Below are 21,033 nucleotides of genomic sequence, written 5' to 3'. Positions count from 1 at the left end.
AAACAATTTCCCAGATATATTGATACAAAGCAAAATTTAAATGTCCTTTCTGGCTTTATCACTCTATCTGAAATATCATCTCCCACAATATTCTATCACCTTACTTCCCCTTATTTTTCTTTATAACACAGCTTAATGTCTGGTCTGATAATTTATATGTTAATCGCTTATTTTAATAAGCAATTAAGTTAATTGCTTATTAAGTTAATTGCTATCTCCCAACCAGAATGTAAGTTCCACAAAGATAGTCCATGTCATATACTGCTCCGTCCCCAGGACCTAGATCCATGCCCGTATATACAGACCAGCCTGGGCTACAAAGTGAGCTCAAGGCCAGCCTGAATTACATAATGAGACCCTGTCTCAAAAGGACAAAAATAAATAAATAAATAAATAAATAAATAAATAAAAATATTAATGAACGGAATAGAAAAAGTAATAATAAATCCTCCAACTGATGGTCAATTCTGTATTCTTTTTCTTACCATCTATAAAACTAAGAGAAAAGACTGTTATTTCATATATTTTATATATACTCTTAACTGTAAGAGTCATTGAACTATCTATATCTTTAAATTGATTGTGGGCAGGTTAGTCAAAGAAAAATTTGGAAGAATGAGTTTAATACATTAAAATAATGCAGATAATTTTCTTCCATTTATGTCATAAAACAAACATCTTATTCTAACCATCCAAATGCTAATATTTTAAACTGTATTAGAGCTAACTAAGCTTAAAATATGCTATGCTTTTAGGATGATTTCCTTCAGGGCATAATGAAACAATTATTGCATTCAGTATTAGTTCTCACAGAATGATAACTAAATCACCTTCACCAAATGCCTTTCTTTTCTTTTGTTTTTTGACACAGGGTCTTGCTAAGCAGTTAAGGTTGTCCTTGAACTTGCTATGTAGGCCAGGCTGGCCTCAAACTCTTGGTATTCCTTCTACCTCAACCTCCCAAGTACTGGTATTATAGGGTGTACCAACAAGCCCAGTCATTCCACTATTTAGTGTACTCCTATGTCTATTTTTTAACTCTTATATCATAATCCCACTTTCTTTTATCAGCGTACTATCTCTGGTCTGCTTTAATTGTGCATGTTATTATCTTTTATTTTCTTTCTGTGCTATTGGTATTGTTTCCCTTTCTTTAATGTATTTGGATATACATCTACCTGTCTTTGAAACCTACACATACAAAGAAACTTTAGACTTTGCTTTCCCCGAAAACTATTGCTCTTGGACTCTACTTCTGTTTCCTTAAGAAGTACATGACCATGACTTCTCATTCACAAATTCATATTTGTTCCTGAGGGTCTTCAATAATCCCTAATCACTAAATCCAACTGTCTTCCGAAACCATCCCAATGCATCACTTAAAACAGAACACGTCCTCTATCTATGAATTGTCTCCTCTCAACTTCTGTTATTCTATGCTTCCTACAGTTTGTTCAGCCTAAACTTTAATACAATTTAGAGGGTCTGCTTTGGGGGATGTAGGAGATAAGCAAAATTACAAAAAATAAAATTACATACAAAGGTAAATACCTATCTAGAATGAGAAAAAAAGTCACAGCAACATAAAAATCCAGAAAAATAACAATTTTACCAATAAATTCCATGACACACTTCTAGAATAGTTTTCTACATTTTCATTGCATATTTTTCATAAGGATATAAAGACTTCCTATAAAGCTTTAAAATTTTTCAAAAGATAATTTAGTTTCAATTTTTTAGTCTTTATATTTATAAATATTCTTTTAGGTTCATAAACTGTTACTAATAATGTCATATAAAATTGTATTGTCAGGCATGGTGGCACATGCCTGTAATCCCAGCACTTGGGAGCCTGAGGCAGGACGACTGCTGAGTTCAAGGCCAGCCTGAGCTACATGGTGAGTTCAAGGCCAGCCTAGACTATATGTCTTCAAAAAAAAAAAAAGCAAAACTGTATTGTCAAATTTAGAGAAATTCGTACTGTTTCTTTTCATTTATTAAAGTATCACATTTGGAAGACCTTTTTCCCAGACTATCTTCTGGCTCTGCATATTGCAGATTTTCTCTTACCCTACCACATACTTTCAGTGTCAGGCAATGTAGGACACACTCAATCACCCTCTCTCTGGCCTTGCATCATTATGTCATAGCTGTACGTGACTCAGCACACTGGACAACAACAGTGTTCCTGATGTCATTCTTACAAAAAAAAAGAACAGCTAGCAAAATCTTAACTGTACAGAAAATCCCCAATTTACAGTGGTGCAACTTACATGTTTAAACTTTACAATGGTTGAAAGTGATAAATTCAATAGAAAGCATACTTCAAATCCTGAATTTTGATCTTTTTTTCCAAGCAAGCAAAATATAAGATATACTCTCAAGGCTCAGGGCAGCAGCTTTAGCGAAAGGAAAAAACATAAAACAACTGGTACTGTACAATGTTACCAGCATTTGCGGGGGCAGTTACAGGGTTTTATGTTTTTGTATTCCATCATGTCTACAAAACTCCTATCTGTGTCTCTTGTACCAATATAGCCATTTTGTTTGGCACTTTAGTGATTTAGATTTACATGTGACACAACACTTAATTATAAAATAGGCTTTACATTAAATGGTTTTGCCAATTGTAGGCTAATTAAGTGTTCCAAGCACATTTAAGGAAGGACAACAGGCTAAGCTATGATGTTTGGCAGGCTAAGTATATTAAATTCATTTTCAATTTACAATATTTCCAACTTACAACGGGTTTATCAGGACACAACACTATTGCAAGTTGAAAAGCACCAGAAGTAACATGAACCACGTAATTATGCCAAACTAAAAGTAAACACAAATCCAATTTCCTTATCTGAATCCCAAAACTGCCTACAGCTATTTCAATGCCTCATGAAATGAAGTTAAGAATGGAAAGACGCCACAATCTTAAAATACTTTTGGAAATTTCACAGAAACAGCTGACTACATGAATACCTTCTCCCAAAGCCTAGGAAGGAACTTTTGCAAGTGAGAGATTCCGGAGTTTCAGTTTAATTTCATTATGGTAAATCTCCCACGTCCTGCTGCTCTATACTTCCTTGCTCTCACTGGCTGTTCTTTTTCAGGCTAACCACTAAATATAAGCATTTCACACATTCTTCACCTTCTCCTAGAAACCTACAGAATTAAGGTATTCCCTTAGTTATTCTGTCCTTGATTTTTTTAAATCCTATCTATACTTTTTCAATTTCATCCACTCCCAAACTTCAATTAAGAACCTCTAAGTAAATAATCCTCCCTCTAGAATCTAGTAAATAAATTATCAACACCACAGGTAGAGGAGATACCAATCTTGCAGCCTGCACAAATTCCAAGGACTGAATTGTCAGAGGCATACAAAAAATATACTGACTAATTTCTAAAATATATTTCTGGCCTTATTTTCTCTTTCCAAATTCCAAACCTGCCATTTCTAACTGTCTAGTGGTGTTTTCCAGCAGATAAGAACCACAGAAACAAAAACAAATAAACAAAAAACCATAATACTTGAAATAAATAAACTTCCATTTTAGAGCCCAATGATATGCTTTTAACTGATTAAATTATTTTTATAGTAACTATTAAGAAAAGGAAGGTAAAATTATAAGTCTTAATCAAGGTAAAGTCAGATTATTCCACCTCTAATACCTTGAACTTCTCTCCAAAAGAAATCATATGGCTCATCAGTCATGTAGATTTAATTCAGTAATTTATCTGAAATCATAATCAGTGCCCTACACAAAGACACCATAATCAGAAACACAAAGCCAATAGTTTACTGCTAGTTAACAAAAATAAAACTTTTGAGAAAGACATTAAATAAGAGTAAATGTCAATAACAAATAACAATAAAGATGCTTATACATGTATCTTTGTATACAGAATGTATTCAAACAATATAGAGTACATATTCAGTCAAGTAGCCCTTTTCCACTGAAAGACTCATTGTAAACACACTATTAAACAAGGGTTCCCAAGCAAACAGGACAAACTGCTGACATAAGCGTTAGCACTTATACACAAATACTGACGTATGTCCATTTGCTTTCAGTTGCTAGGATTCAGGGTACACTGTACTCTACGCTTAAAAACATGCGGATCTTTGATGTTCTGAAAAGTCCACAGTAAACAAAAAGATTGGTAGATTGTTATATGAAAAATCATGCAAATTCAAATCACTAAATTCTTAAAATCACTAAATTCTTGAAAACCACTTTTCCCTGTGGTAAAAAATGAAAATGAAATTTTGAATTTCTTTACACAAAATATCACTGTACTTTTAAGTTACTAGCATGGATATAAAATTCTGAATGTAGATTTAGAAACACTATTTTCATCTATTCAGAATATATTTTTAAATGTAATATAAATTACAATATATATAATGTTAAAACGTATTTTTTCCAAAAAAGGAAATTGTGATCTGAATATATCCCTAACAGTAGTTCCAATTAGCATCCATTTAACCTTTAGAATTAAATCTTAATGCTATATGCTAATCAACTAAATAATAAGCTGAATTATATGTTAGCCATCTGATCTATAAGAGAAAAGGCAAAAGAAATCTGCTTGTTATGCAAATTAAAACAGAAACACTAGCAACCCCTGAACTATTTTTCACAGTTCCTTAAATGCATCATATTTCAAAGTTCCTCTAGGAACCTCTATCTGCTCTTTGTACAGCCCTGTTATGATACATCAAGTGAGTTTGAAATACCCATGGCTAACAGCAAAATCAATCAAATCTCCAGGAAAATCTTCAGAAGTTTAATGCTTATTATTAAACAAGCACAATGCCATGTTTTCCTAGCATTTAGCAACACTGCTTCACATTTCCACTGGCTTTCAACCACTCAAGTATTTTTCAACCTTTATGTATTTCAAAATAAAACTTCCACACCGTATCTCAAGATTTAAATCAACTCAATCCAATATACCTTGTTATAAATTTTTTATAAATTTGTTATTTAAACATTTAGGAAGTCACAAATTAGCAATTTTCCCGATTATAAAGTTTTGTATCTTCACCATATGACATTCTTCACAAATAAGAATTTCTTTTTGTTGTTGTTGTTTTTTTTTCCAGTACCGGGAATCGAACTCACGACATCGCACCTGCCAGGCAGGCACTGTGCCACTGAGCTAAATCCCTAGCCCCTCAGAATTTCACTGTAGTAAGAAGCACCTTAAGTGACAACTTCTGGGAAAGTGATTTATTCATTCTGATATCTATAAGTAAAATAACAACATATGGAAGATATTTTGGTCAAATTTAACAAAAGCATCTAGTTACCAAAGGAACCAACATAATAAGCTAACATAATAAGCCTGCATTTGAGGTATTTATTATTTTAATAAAAGCATGATACTTTCAGGTAACAAGTAATCTGATATATTTTTAAATTAAATATATGTTACAACCTAAAATAAATATAATGACTTTCAGTCTTTACCTTTATTTTTTAAGTTTCACTCAATGACAAAAAGAAGCCAGACATTTTCCTATCACTTAAAATTGAGAATGATGTCTCAAATATTTCCAGGAATAAAGTCTTCCTTCTACATCTTAAAAATGGACCACTGTTTCAGTAGTATCAAATTAATTCTGGGGCCTAACTAAATTATACTAATCACTGATATTATTTTTTTTTCTTGTTTCTAGACACTAAGATAATAAAGTAACTGAAGAAAGGAATCCACAAAAGATCCACCAGCCTAAATATATGACCTATTGTTATATAAGAAATAAACTTCAGTCTTATTTGAGCCAGTGTATCTGTGTGTCTTGTCATATCAATTCATGTTAATATAGCCATGAAACTAGTGCTTGGTTTTCCTACATCTAATTTGTTTTGCCTCTAACAGAAAGAAATGGTAAGTTTCCACAATTCTTAGTATGTTTTCCTTAACTAGACATTGGCAGTATATTTTCTATGTAAAGTATGGAAAAGTATTTTATAACAGCTATAAGAAGTCCTGAGTTCAGATAAAAGTAACTTCCATGAATTCATAAATGGGGATTTATAAAATACTAAATTAAAACTTTATATTAATAGCCTATAATGCTCAGGGTAAGAAATGCAGAAGAGGGATAAACAATTGTCCCTATGCTTAAGAAACTCAAAGTCTAAAACGGAAGGCAAATGTGTACCTAATTTTAAAATGATGTCAAGGGAAGCCAAGCATGGTGGCACACTCCTATAATCCCAGCTCTCTGGAAGCTGAGGCAGGAGGATCACTGTGAGTTCAAGGCCAGCCTGGGCTACAACGTGAGTTCAAGGCCAGCCTGAATTGCATAGTGAAACCCTGTCTCAAAAAGACAAAAAATTTTAAAAAATAAAAATGATGTGAAGGTATTTTAACAGTAGTATGTGTTAGACAGTATAAACTATTTTTAGAAGGATACTGTATTCACAGATCAATAAGAAGTAGAAGAGGGAGGGTAGGGGGGAAAAGTCACCTGAGATAGTTCAAACCACTGCTATCTCTTACTTGAATACTTTTATCTCTCTGAACAATTGTAACAAACTCTTACCTTTCTGCTTCCACTTTAGCTACTCCCAATAGCCCATGGACAAGCCAGAATAATCTTTTATAAATACAACTTATATCATAAAATTGTCTTACAATTTCTCATTAGAATGTAATCAGAATAAAATGCAAACAATTCCACAGTCTAAAAGGCCTCACATGATCTATGCTCTTTTTATCTCTCCTACCACTCTCCAGATACTCAGTTTTCTTCTAATATCAAGTTCTTTCCCACCACAGGGCCTCTGCCTTTGCTAGTTCTTTTGCCTAGAAGGTGCATTCCTCGCTATGACCAGCTCCTTCTCAACATTCAGATAAAACCTCATCTCTTCAGAGAGGTTTTCACTGACAACTGTACCTGAAGTACCTCCCCTACCTCCACAACCCTAGGCCCTAGTATTCCTTCATCCCATTATTCTGTTTTACTTTCTTCATGCATCACAATACTTAACTACCTGAAGTCGTTTCACTGTGTTTTTATTTTCTATTTCCCCCTGCTAGAATTTTCAAACCCCTATTAGCATAAGAACTTACCATGCCTTGTTCATACTACAAAGCACATTAACTAGAACAAAGCCTGGCTCATTTGTTAAAGAATAAAAGATAACATTCAAACTCTATTATTGGGAGAAGGTTAAAAATAGATTTGCAAAAGGTAAAAATGAGAGGGAAAAACAAACACATTTCATTTTACCCAGAGTTTGGTTTTCACATATTTGGAAGGTAAAGTAATAAGACTATTATAATCGGAAAGTATCCTGAAGCACCCTTTCGCCTAACTTTTATCAATTTAAGGCATGAATACACTTTAAAATATCTTGGTGCCCCCCTATATTTCCTTTGGTATGCAAACCCTGATCTCTAGAGTTAACCTTCTCTTACTTAAACAACTCTAAATGATGAAAAGATTCCCAAATCTGTCTGCCTATTAATTGCACACATTAGTCCTACTCCTAGAATTACTGGTTCTCATGTAAAGAGGAAATTTAATCCCTGTTTCATGTGGCAGCCTTTCAAATATTTAAACACATAATATTGCCCTAAACATAATCAAATTGAGTAACACTGATTGACAATACTTTCTAGGCTCTAGGCTAAATGTTTTATACCGATCACTCAATTTAATCCTCACAACTACAAGATAAAGTTAATCATCATTATGCCCATTGCATAAATGAGAAAACTGAGATCTGTATTCAGTAACTTGCCTAACATCACCAAGTTAGAAAGTGGCTGGCTGGAGCCAGAATTCCAATACTGATGGCCCAATTGCAAAACTTATGTCCTTAGCTGAAAGCCCTTCTCTCAAATGACTGTTCATTTTTGTACACTTGTGGTAGGCCACTATGTGTAAATCACTCAGATAAAGCTGCTAAGGCACAGAAGTTGATCCATTATCCTCCCCCTAATGATGGAAAGCAATATTGATTCCATTTATAAACACAGTGATATAATAATAGAAAAAATGTATCTTTTCATTTTTATGGACTTTTATAGTATTCCTCATTATATAACATACAATCCAAACTATCTGAAATATTTTCCATTTTTTAAATATATTCTGTATTTTAATATTCTTCCATCTCTCTTCCTAAAACGTTCTTCTCCCACTGCTGCAGAGAATGGTATTTTCTGTGTCTTTAAAAGGCCAACAGTGTTGTGCATAATTTATCTGCTCCTCAAGATCCATTCCTTACTCTTCTCTGTAGCTTTGTGTCCCAAGAAACTTTCCTTTGTCAATAGTCCACCCTGCCCTCTGTCTTCTGGTTGGATCCAGCCAGTGGAAAACAAAAAGGTAAGAGATTGAAAAACTAAAAGAGTAAGCCTAGGGTATTTATTTTACCAGTTCTTCAGTGAAATCACCTATGGTTAACAACGTTCTACTAGAGACCACACCTTCTGTGAAATAAACCTTTATATGCACTCTTTCTCAGTCTTAACAATTTCCTATTCTGTCCTTATATTTGCTCACCAGACATCACACTCTTTTATAAATCATATTTTCCCACTTCAGTGTGCCATGTATTTTCTGCCAGGCCCTTCACTGACACAGCATAGATTTTCCTAAGCCTTTTCTATATTTTATTTATAATGTCCTTTATGGCACTATTTTCTTGTTCTAGACCCCAAGTTATTTGATGGCAAGATATTTTTTATTCACCTCTGAATCTCCAAAATCATTAATTTCTTGCCCACAGTAGAATTAAATGAATGTTTCAAAAGTAAATGGGAAAAATAAAAAAAAGAAGAGTAATAATGCTTCCTGATATAAGAAAATTGTATGAAAATCAAAATTTCTGCTTTGTGAAAGTTCAAAAATAGTCAAAACTGATTAGAATAAGAGTAATTAGAATAGAGGACAGAATTGTGAACATTTTGGAGTGTAGAGAATCAACTGGAAAAGAACATGAGGAAGCCAACTAGGTTTCTGGGAATGTTCCATATTTTTTATTTAAATGGTAATTACAGAGGTGTATACAAATGTAAAAGTTCATTGAACAATGAATTTGTTAACTTTACAGTGTGTATGGTATACCTTCCTAAGAAAGAAAAGGAAAAAGTTTATTTTAGCAGCTGTGTTAAAGCATCATGACTAATAACCTCACTTGTTCAGTTGTCCAAAACAAAGAAAAGAGGTCTCTGCACAGTGAAAATGTTGCAAAGTTCATACACTCTATCCATGAGAAAGACTTTCAGGCCTTTTCTTTCTTATTTGCACAGCCATTGCCAATTAGCTTGGTTAACTACTTTCCTGACCCTCTGTTGATAATCAGTAACAAACTGAGAAAAGGGAGGTCTGTTAAAGATTGATAACAGTAAAAAATAACAGCTTACAGCACAAAGCAGGCAAAATAACATGTTGAAGAAAAGGTAAAAATCTAAGATCCATCACTTAATACTATATGTGAAGTCTTTTTTAAAAGCACTTAAGTACCTTCCCTCCCTTCCTTTCCTCTCTAGACAAAATTGAGTCACTTGTATCTTTATATCATGGGCACAGTAAGACAGTGTATGGCAACCCCTTACTTGTCAGGAAAATAAGTTATTTTCATCAAGATCTGTTCAGTAAGCAGAAAAAGAGGTAAACATCCGAGAAAGAATCATAGCAAAAATCTTTTAAACTAAAAAAGTATTATTTGTAAAAGTCACTTTTTGTCAGTTATCCAACAGAAATATATTTAATTTAAAATAATCACATTTCTAGTGTCTGGTAGGTAATTATGACTAATAATTTATCTTATTTGTTGGTTGCACTATTAAAATTAGTAAATTTGTATCATGAATGCAAATTTCTCCCCAGAAATGAAAACTGCAATTTGAGCACTGAAAATGTGCTATCCTAACTTGTTAATTGAGAACTAAACACCTAGGAACTTTGAACCAATTCTTAACCTTCTTCTGTAACCTATAACTGAAAAAGTAATGTCAAAATTGTTTATAATACAACTGCATCATGACAGTCTCACCTCATCATCATTATCTGCTTCTTTCTTATTTTTAAAGACACACTCCCACCCACAGTATTCTATATTAGTCTCCATTCTCTCCTTTACTGTTCCACGCTTCACCTACAAAGTCAGGTATTTGCCTAAAAGAAGCTTCCCCTGCCAGAGACAACTGTTGCTGGATTTTGTGATTTCAAGTTATTCCTCAGGCATTTTCTTCCTCGAGTCATTTTCAATGATGGAACTGTAACTATTATGGTAAGTACAGAGAAAATATTACATAAAATAATAATGAGAGTAATAATTAACACAATAATTAAATTCATTATACTACTTGGTAAAACCCAAGCACCAGAGGTAAAAAGTAAATAAAATAATGTCCTTGCATTTAATAAACATAAAATACAGAGGTAAGAGTGAGCTGCCAACAAATACAACAGAGTGTTAAGTGCAACAAAGGAAGTGACTCAATTTTGTCTAGAGAGGAAAGGAAAGGAGGGAGGAAGAAAGGGAGTAAAGATCTAGGCTCAGTTTCAAAATTATGTATACTACATGCAACTATATGAAAACTATGGCTACAAAAAAATGACTATTAACTGTAATTTTGCAAAAGCTACCAAGTAATTTAAAGATGAAAATTTCCCCTATTAATAACAACTAATCTGTTGAGAGCTTGCCAAGTGTCAGATACTGTTCCAAGAACTTACAGAATTTTAATTCATCTTCACAGTGATATCTCATTATCACATTCATCTCACATTAATGAGATAGATACTGTTATTACCCTCAGTTCACACAAATGGAAACTTTGGTACAGAGAAGTTAAACAATTTGTGCCAAATCCTATGAGATGCCATTCAAACAGAAGAGGTCTGGCTTCACCTTCATGCAAAACTATTCACTACTAATGACAATACCAACAACAGGAGGAAATCTCTATCCACAGCTTTTTTCTTTCATTCAAGGTTAACATGGAAGTCTTACAGAAAATGGCAATAAAAATATATATGATAATAGATAGCCATGAAAAATTCTAACTACAAACATTTTATCCTCATACTCAAAGAACTTACATCCCCTTTAGGTATCTAGCATACAAAGGTGGAAACAACACACTTGATTAGTAAAACCAAGCTCTCTATCATTTCTCCTAAACACTTCCTTTTCCCAATTTCTTTGTTAGCTAATGATGCCACACACCTTTCAGACACCTAGACTTGAAATATTGTCATACTGCCCTTTCTCCAGGTACCAGAATCTTTCCACTCTTTTTTCAGTCTCTCACGTGAATGACTGTAATAGCCCCTCTACTCCTAGTCATTTGATTCTCTGCTCTATCCTTCACATTTTCAGTAATCTTAAAGTTAACAGAAATGTCTCTCCTCTTCTGGAAAATCTAACATTTTCCATGAATATAGAATAAAGCCAAAAATTTAGGATAGCCTTCAAGATCTTCATATTACTCTCAAACATACTCTCAAACAATTTCAGTCTTTTTCTGGTAACATTCCTATATTAACTCTACACTCCTAACTTAATAGCTATCCATTCTGATTTCCACAACATCATGAATTTACTTTCTAGTAGTTTATCAGTCCTAATGTCTGTCTCCACTTGAGTTCAATAAAGCCTTCAGTTGCTTCTTTTATGAAGATTTCCAATACACTCCCACTAAAAAACTGATAACATTTTTGCCTTCCACCAAGCCTGAAAATAACATAATATTGTCTCATACTTCATACAACTTTTTCAACTAGATATAAACTCCATTAGGATAAAATTATGTCTTGTTCATCTTTTTCTTTATCGCACTACACCTAGCACACTCCAATGTTCAAAAATGAGAATAATTGTGAGAATAATTATGACAGTGTAAGTAAATATAATACAGTAGTCCCCCTTAACCCACAAAGAAAATATTATGAGCTTCCCTTGGATGCCTGAAAATAATACTATATATAATTCTCTACATATACAGTTCTTTTCTATATATAGCTAAGATAAAATTTAATTAATTTAAATTTGACACACTAAAAGATTTCTCAAAAATAAGTAATAATAAAATAGAATAATTATAATATACCATGATAAGTTATGTGAATGTGAGCTCTAAGTTATCTTATTGTACTGTACTCATTGTTCTTATGATATGATACACTGTTTACATGAAGAGATGAAGTGAAGGACACAGGCACTGTGACACCACACAAGGGTCACTTGAACACAAACACTAGGATACCAAGTCCATCAATTTGATAGACCAGATAGCTACTAAGTACTGTAGCTAATGGAAGGCTAGTGCATATAACACAGATATACTGAACAAAGGGATGATTCACATCCTGGTGGAACATAGTAGGACAGCACAAAGTTTTATCACATTTTGCAGAACAATATGCAATTTAAAACATGAATTTTCCAGTTGCTATTTTTAGAACATGGTTGAACAAGATAACTGAAACCATGAAAGGCAAAACTGAAGATAAATGGGAATTAATGCATACTAATGTGATAGGAGTGAACTAAAGGAATGAATAAAATAGTATACACAAAAAATGCTTTCTATTGTGGGTGAACTATATGTGTATATACAGACACAGATAAACTGATAGCACTGTATTTTCTGTTCTTCCTTTATCTCTTATTTTTTCCCCTTTACGTACTTGAAAGTTACCATTCAGTATCTATTCTTTCAGCAGCTGTCTAAATATGAACTACTGTATAAATACACCAAACTTGGTAGTCAGGCTCTTAATCTTCCTCTTGAAATATGCTTTTTAAAGTACACTATTCTTATTTTCCATCTAATTAAATGTCATGTTCTCGTATTTGGTTCAAACCTATTCGCCCTTCACAGTATTAATATTTTATACCATCAATGCTGGTTTAATTTTGCCTATATATTTATCATTAGCATTCTTTCTTAGTCTCAGTTCTTCCTCTTGAGTATGTAGTTTTGATCATAAAACTCTCACTTTTCGCTTGTCTGAGACAGTTTTAGCTCACACTTCTTTTCTAAAGAGGTAGTTTTGCTGAAGTTTTCTCTGTCTACATTTACAGTATTATTATAGACCAAAAATTAACTGAGGACTGAAGATTTCACAAAGCTACTTAAATAAACAAACACAGCATAGCTTTCAGTGATAGCCACTACAGCACACATCCCATAGGTTTGCCACTACTGGTTTACAGTTTCAGTCCCAAAACCAGAATAAGATCCAGAGAACTGTTTCATGACGTGAATATTCTTAACACAACCTAACTGTACATTTAAAAACAGTCAAGATACCAAACATTTGTTATGTATTTTTTATCACAGTAACAATAAAAAGAAACCCATGGACTGGGGGTATAGGTCAATGATAAGGCACTTGCCTAGCATAAGCAAGGTCCCAGGCTTAAAAACAAATAAATAAACCAAATGATGTCTTTTGAAGAAATAGAAAAATCCATCCTAAAATTCATATGGAATTTCAATAGACCCCCCAAACGGCCAAAGCAATCTTGAAAAAGAACAAAGTTTGAGATCATAAGTTTCCTGATCTAAAAATGTATTACAAAGCCATAATCACAACAGTGTGATGCCAACATAAAATAGACATAAGGACCAATGCAGTAGAACAGAGAGCCCAAAAATGAACTCATGGATGTGAATATATAATATATTTCTATATCCAACTAATATTCAGTAAGAACTAACACTGCTGAGTAGACAAAGGACAGTTTTTCAACAAATGGTCTTAGGAAAACTGAATATCCACAAGCAAAAGAATGAATCTGTATTATTTCCTTGTACCGTACACAAAAATTAACTCAAAGGGGATCAAACTTCTAAATATAAAAGCTAAAACTTTTATGAAACTTAGAATAAAACAAAGAAGAAAAATTCATAACACTGAATTTGGCAATGACTTCTTTAATATGACACCAAAACCACAGGCAACAGAAGAAAAATAAATTTAAAACTTTTACACATCAAAGAACACTATCCATAGAGTGAAAGACAACCCACAGAATGTAAGAAAAGATTTATAAATGATATATCTGATATATGATTGGCTGGTTGGTTGTTTTTGCGGTACTGGGGATTGAACCAAGGGCCTTCTCACTGACCTACATCCCCAGCCATTTTTTATTTTGAGACACAATAACTTGTCCAGGCAAGACTCAAACTAGTGATCCTCCTGCCTTACCCCCCAACCCCAAAGTGCTGGGATTCCAGTTGTGTGCCACCATACTGACTTACTTATATTGTTGACTCTCCTTTCTGAACTCTTTTGCCTCTCCATTCCACCTTCTATAGACCATTGTGATTACACTGGACCCACTTGTGCGGTTGGCACATGCCTGTAATCCCAAAACTTGGAAGGCTGAGGCAGGAGGATTGTCACAAATTCAAGCCTGGGCTACACAGTGAATAGTATAAGTCCAGCCTGAAGTACAAAGTAAGACCCTGTCTCAAAAAACAAACATACATTGAACCCACTCAGATAATCCAGGGTAATCTCATCTGAAAATCCTTAATATCACCTGCAAAAAAAAATTTTGCTATGTGAGGGGAAATACAAATTTAAGGGATTAGAACAAGGACATTTGTTGGATGCTATTACTCTATCTAACATATACCAGTAATTACATTAACTATAAGCACACCTTGCAACCTCCCAATTCTACATTACACACCACACGTATATGCATCTGGAAATAAGAGTTTTCACAGCAACATTATATATAATAACAAAAGAAAAAAAAAATGAAAACCACCCAAGGCTCCAATAACAGTGAGAGGTATAAATAAATTTACAGCGATCATATAATAAAATGCTACAAAGCATTGAAAAATGAACTCCAGTTACTTACATCAACACAGATGAATCTCAGAAACTATCAAAGTAAAAAAAGAAAAAAAAAAAAACAGAAGAGTTCATACAGTATGATTCTATTTATCTGAAGCTCAAAAGACAACACTAATAACATTATTTAGGAATACATTCATAGGGGTTTATAATTATAAAACCAAGCAAAGGAATAAATGAGGAAAAACTCAGAAGACAGCTGAAACTTCTAGGGCAGAAAAGCATACAAGAGGTATGGGAAGAGGGAACCCTTCAAAGGAAATAAGTAGCTTGTGACTTTTTTTCATTTTTTACTTAAACCATATAAAATACACATATGTACAGTCTTGTGTGTGTGACACTTCTCATCAAAAATTTAAGTTCTAACTAAATAAATTTAAAATGTGCTGATTGCAAGTTGTATGAAATGTGAGGCAGGAAGCCTCAAAAAAATGTACCATAGCTGATGGGGAAAGAAAAAAATCTATAAAGATGAGCTACCTCCTAGAAAAATCAGTGCCACAGAGAAAGTTCTAGCCTGTGAAAGAAAAAAAGAATCACTGGGAGATACATTCTTCTGCTCCAGGTTTGAAGAACAAGCTTCTAAAACCCATCTAAATAAGCATGGATTAGTTTGTGAGTAACAAGGTGAACACCACCAACCCAGTGTTATAAACTGCTGAGAATTACCCACACACAGAACCCAGTTCCAAAGTTTTGTTTCGCTAACACATTTGTTTGTTTTGTTTAGATGGAATGCCTTTAGGCAAAGCAGTTCACATCCCTGCCAGTTCTCCCTTCTTCCTCAGCATATACAAGTCCCTAAAGGCTCTTGAGTTTAAGACCAGCTGCATCCTGACAAGACACCCCAAATAACCATATCAGATATCAAGTTTATCTTTAAGGTCATTATTATGAACTATGTGATTTCAAGAGTCTCTCATAACACTCCTCTTTCCTTCATGCCCACCCCCCACACCTACTTATCCAAAGAGACCACCTTCTATTATGTAACTGAAGATACTGGGAAAACTGTAACTATAGGTATATATGTGCTTTACAGAAAGTAGGAGGACCAGAAGTCAAGACCTATGTTTTGGCCTTGTATTCACAGTAATTCACGGTATAACTCTGAGCCAATATTTTATTTCTCTGAAGTTCAATTTCTCAATGTAATAAGCAAATTTCCATTAAACTGTAAATCTCTCCAATATCCTCTCTCCAATATCCTCTCCAATATCCTCTATCCTCCTCTATCCTCTATATAAATATTCATATTAAAGTAAGCTTTTCAGCAAAGTGTAGATTCTTCCTACTTCAGATGGGGTATAGAAGGGCAAAAAAAGTGTGCTAGGGAAAATGACTGACCTGATCATTAAAAGGGTAAGGAGAAAGAGGATGAGAGAAGAGCCAACTACTGAGGAACAAAGAGCCTGATAACAATGAAAACAAACTTCAGTTTTACTTATGATTGCCTTTCACTCAATGTATAGAAAATAAATTACAGAATGTTACTATCTTGTGTAATATAATAAAATATTCTATTACATATCACCATTGCTTCATGTGATTTCTCAATTTTTATTCTTAAATATGGCTAACTCTATTATAAGAGTTTTGTTCACAGCTTATACAGTACATTGAGTATCAGTTAACTAGCTAAAGACTTTTTAATCTTATTTGTTAGTTAAAGTGATTTCAACCAATAAAAATAATGGAAGCAAAATAAAAAACAAGCTCAATAACAATAAACAGAACCCAGAAAGTCAGAATCAAGGATGGATTCAGGAAGGCAGAAATCCGTAAATCCTAAAATGCTTTTTCAAAATCAAAACAGAAAAGGCAGGTTATGAAAGACTTTGAAAGCAATGGTCAAAGGTATGAACTTTATCTTGTGGACAATGAGAAGCCATGAGGCATTTTAAAAACTGGGCAAGTGACTTGGTTAAATCTGTATTTTGAAAGATAATTTTGAAAAAAAAAAGAAAGATAATTTTGATGGTAGAGTATATATGACACTTACAAAATACAACATAACATTATTATGTAGGCTGCCATTACTACAAAATATCAACATGAAATTAAAACACCCACTGAAGCCATAAAATAAATTTTAAAAAGGTTACATTGTTATTTAAAAAATTCACAGTGGAGTATGCCTTGAATCGGGAGATAAAAAAAATCACACTTTTTAAAAAAAGTTTTTTGTCTTCACATATGTACACCTTTTTCAAATAAAATTAACACTTTAAATAATATTTATGGGCATTAAGGCCACAGAATTTTAAAATATTTACCTAACTATGAAAGCACTTGACATTTTACATATAGAAAAATATCTTGCACACTAACTTTAGCCTTTTAATACCATATGTTTACCTAATCACACCCAAAATGATTTTGTTGAATAGCCAAAAACTACACTGTAGAATATACAGTTATACATGTTAATTTGTTTTACTTATAATACTAATTTTGTTTAGTTTGTTGAAAAGAAAGTTTTGTACTATTATCTGTTTCTTCTTTGTAAGACAGAATCATTTTATGTATTGTACTCTGAGTAACTACTTTGGAGATAATGCTACACGTGTAGTAACTATTATCAATAGTTATTAATAACAACTATTATCTCTCATTTTGTTACAAAATTTTGGGTTTTTTTTTTTTTTTTTCATAAAATAAAAAAATGGCATAAAAATGTAACTTGTTCATTTCTGGTTAAAGCTTTTATGTACACAACTGACTTTTTAAACTTCCTCTTAGTTTTAGCTGACTCCTGAAAGACAGATTACAAAGTTGGTGTTTTGTTTTTTTTCTATGAACCCACCAAAGTAAAACACAGTCAGCAGTAACTAGATTTACACACTAAATCTCATTAGGGGAAAAAAAGAATTTAAACCTGGGTGTGCTGGCGCATGCCTATAATCCTACCCAGCACTCGGGAGGGTGAGGCAGGAAGATCACTGTGGGTTCGAGGCCAGCCTGGGCTACACAGTGAGTCCCAGGCCAACCTGAGTTACATAGCAAGACCCTATCGCAAAACAAAAAAAAAGAACTTAAGAACTGACACGTATATAGTATTCAAATCAAGTACTATAAACTTATTAAATCAAATGTTTCATAAATATGTTCCATTATTCATCACTATGGAACCTAAAATTACATTAAATCCATTGTGATACAATAAAAAAATTTATACTGATATGTATTCTCAAGTGATTTTCAAAGATGTTAATAAAAATGTTTAATTTCTTAAGGAAACAAAAGTAGTAATTTTAATGAATCCACACATACTTTTTAAAAGACAGTATTTTCCAAAAAATACAGAATATTTCTTCATCTTTTCCAATTATGACACCTTTAAAATTGTAGGTTAATAATATCAAGATTCAATATTAAAGTGAAATTTGAAGAATATTAATTTGTGACTACTTATACTCACTCATCTATATCTTAATGAAAGTATAAAGTAACTAAAATTAATTTTAGAACTGGAAAGTACAACACAATTTATGTACTGGGATCCTCTGGTTTGACAAGATACTGAGACTCAGAAAGAACCCCTGACATTCCAATATTAAACAAAAAAGCCAAGACCTAACCTTCAACCCCTCCCCTACATATCCAGGAAAATTTGCCTATGGTAGGTGCTACCCAAGTTCTTTTCTTCTTTTTTCACTTTCTGAAATAAAGTGTTTTTACAATTACATACAAAGCTTCAAAAATTACACAATCTCGATCTTTACTTCCATAAATTTTCCCTTAATTTCTTTAACATAATACATATGGAACACACACACTCTATTACAGAGAATAAATAAAAATTCTTGCTATTATGATCTCTACTAGGTTAAAAATATCATCCTCTAAAGATGTCAAAATAGTATCATTTTGTGACATTAAAAATTAAGTAACTATGTATGCACTATTAGCATATATTTCAAGACCCTGACAATATTTCTACACAGTGTAGAATGTGAATAAGGGTTTCTGCACTAAAAAAGAAATATGCATTTTTAGAAGCACAAATTATATTATCCTCTAATACAAATAATAAATGAAGCTACCTGGCATGGCACTGCAACTAACTAAAGCTTGATAAAGGTTGATATGATGGAAAGAGTACCATATTAGGATTTTAAAAATTAAAGTTTTCAGTTTACAAGAGAACAGATGTCACTAAATCAACAAATTACAATAAAAATATGTTAAACTGTTAAATTCAGAAGATTTCTCTAAAAATGCAATGAATGTGTTCTAAAAGAGTTTTCCAGTGTGAACAATGCAGTCTATTCATTATATAGTCAAAAGTCAAACGTTATTCCATTCTATGAAAATAGTTGATATTACTTTGCTGTATAGTGAATCCTCTCAAAACAATTTTTCTCCTGATACACATCTTTCCAAGCACTGGTAGCAAATCTAGAAAACAGGAGGCACAAAAGCATTTTTTTCAATCATTTGCCACATACAGACCACAATAATGGCCTCCAAAGCCATCCAGAGAAGCCAAGTGTTGCCTCATACAACACTACAGATCAGTGTTTAATATGCCATAAAGTCAAAGTAGCAGCCCACAGATTACTGCAGAGACACAAGAGAGGGAACAGAACAGAGATGAATGCCTCGGATGTACTAAGAACATTTTTTTTTCCAGTGTAGTGGGTCCCAGTGCAAAAGATATCACTACTCAATAAAGTCTAATAACACCAAACCAATGACACATACTCCTACTTAAAAACCTCTACACCTCCCCTGTAAATTGTGCAGAACGTGACTGAGAACTGAAAATCCAGTCAAATCCTAACACAGCCACTTTTTGGACCTGTGAAACTGGTTCCTCTCTGTAAGCCTCAGTTCGGTCACTTCTAAACTGATGCTAATGTCAACTCACCTAACGGATGAAGATTTGAGAGAATATATGTAAAGCAGTACTCAATAAATAATAGCTACACTTACTGAGTTTCTTGGTGATGTAGACCAGATTTCCCCAATGCTATCTAAACATATAATTTCACTACTAATGATTTCAATTCTCTTAAAAAAACAAAAATATGAAAGCCTAGGAGAAAAAAGATGGAAATGCTTTTGGCGTCTGTCCAAACATTACTTACTTTAAAGGTTAAAATGTTAAAACATTCTCCTCTTATGCAACAAATACACACGACCATGAGTTCGTCTGAAAAACTGTATTAGTGTACACTGCTGTCTTTATTTAAGTCTATTCCAAAGCTCACCGCTGGTTCCTTTAAGATCTCTGATTGGTCTGCTCAACTATCACAGTAATGAAACCTTACTGTTCAAAATCCACATATTTTTCCTCATCCGAATGGCTGTAAGATTTCCTTTAGACAGACACAACAGCCAAAAGATAAATGGCGCCAAAAGGATACATACTACAATATTCCAAAAGTGGGAGTAGTCAAACCGGGGGTGATGGCTCATGCCTGTAATCCCAGCACTTGGGAGGCTGAGGCAGGAGGATCATTGTGAGTTCGAGACCAGCTTGGGCTACAAAGCAAGCTCGAGGCCAGCCTGAACTGATAGTGAGACCCTGTCTCAAAAAGACAAAAAAAGGAAAAAAAAAAAAAAGTGGGAGTAGTCAACCCTACTAAACCAGAAATAATTCACCTCATTCTTCTGAGAACTCACTCACTACATAAAAATACTCTTTCAAAAATGCAACAGGATTAGTGGGCTTTTTCATTTCTACTGAAAGATACAAGGCACTTGCTTCCGAGTTTGCAGAAAAGTTCCCTGTCATTCGGGAAACCTTTCCACAACAAAACATTGTCCGCTCCCCCTTTTGATTTGCGCTGGAAGCTAACACGCTTTCGGACACGCCGGCTCCGCCTGCGAGGGCAGCCACCAGCCCGCGCTCCATCCTCCCCGGCGGTGCTCTCGGGCTGACCTACCTGCTCCCTGGAAATGCAAGGCAGCGACGGTCTCCGGAACATCTTGCCACTGCCATAGTAACCGGCTGCGGTTTCTCCCAGCGACACGCAGCTGGACCTCCTCCGGGGTCTGATCACAGGCACTTTGTCTTCCGCGCCGCTGCACAACTGAGGAGGACGAGGCGCTTCCCTGATGTAGAAGAAGTGATCCAACCCCAGGGCCAGGAGGCCGCCGGCGCCCCCGGCCAGGCAGGACAGCAGCGGGCGGAGCGCGGCGGGCAGCGCCCCGAGGCCGCTGAACGCCACCCA

General features: G+C 34.0%; 1 protein-coding gene across 1 annotated transcript in view; it reads right to left on the bottom strand.

The window, feature by feature from the left end:
- Pde3b (phosphodiesterase 3B, cGMP-inhibited) overlaps positions 1-21,033 on the bottom strand; it is a gene marked incomplete at its 5' end in the record, with an annotated part of 127,331 nt that extends 106,298 nt beyond the window's left edge. Inside the window, 1 exon segment of the mRNA XM_005380333.2 lies at positions 20,746-21,033. Coding sequence (XP_005380390.2) covers positions 20,746-21,033 — 288 coding nt within the window.

This window comes from Chinchilla lanigera, unplaced genomic scaffold (genome assembly GCF_000276665.1).
Source record: "Chinchilla lanigera isolate Chin_1 unplaced genomic scaffold, ChiLan1.0 scaffold00013, whole genome shotgun sequence".
NCBI classification, from domain to species: domain Eukaryota; kingdom Metazoa; phylum Chordata; class Mammalia; order Rodentia; family Chinchillidae; genus Chinchilla; species Chinchilla lanigera.
Note: the sequence above shows the minus strand (reverse complement) of the source record. Positions and strands in the feature narration are given on the sequence as shown.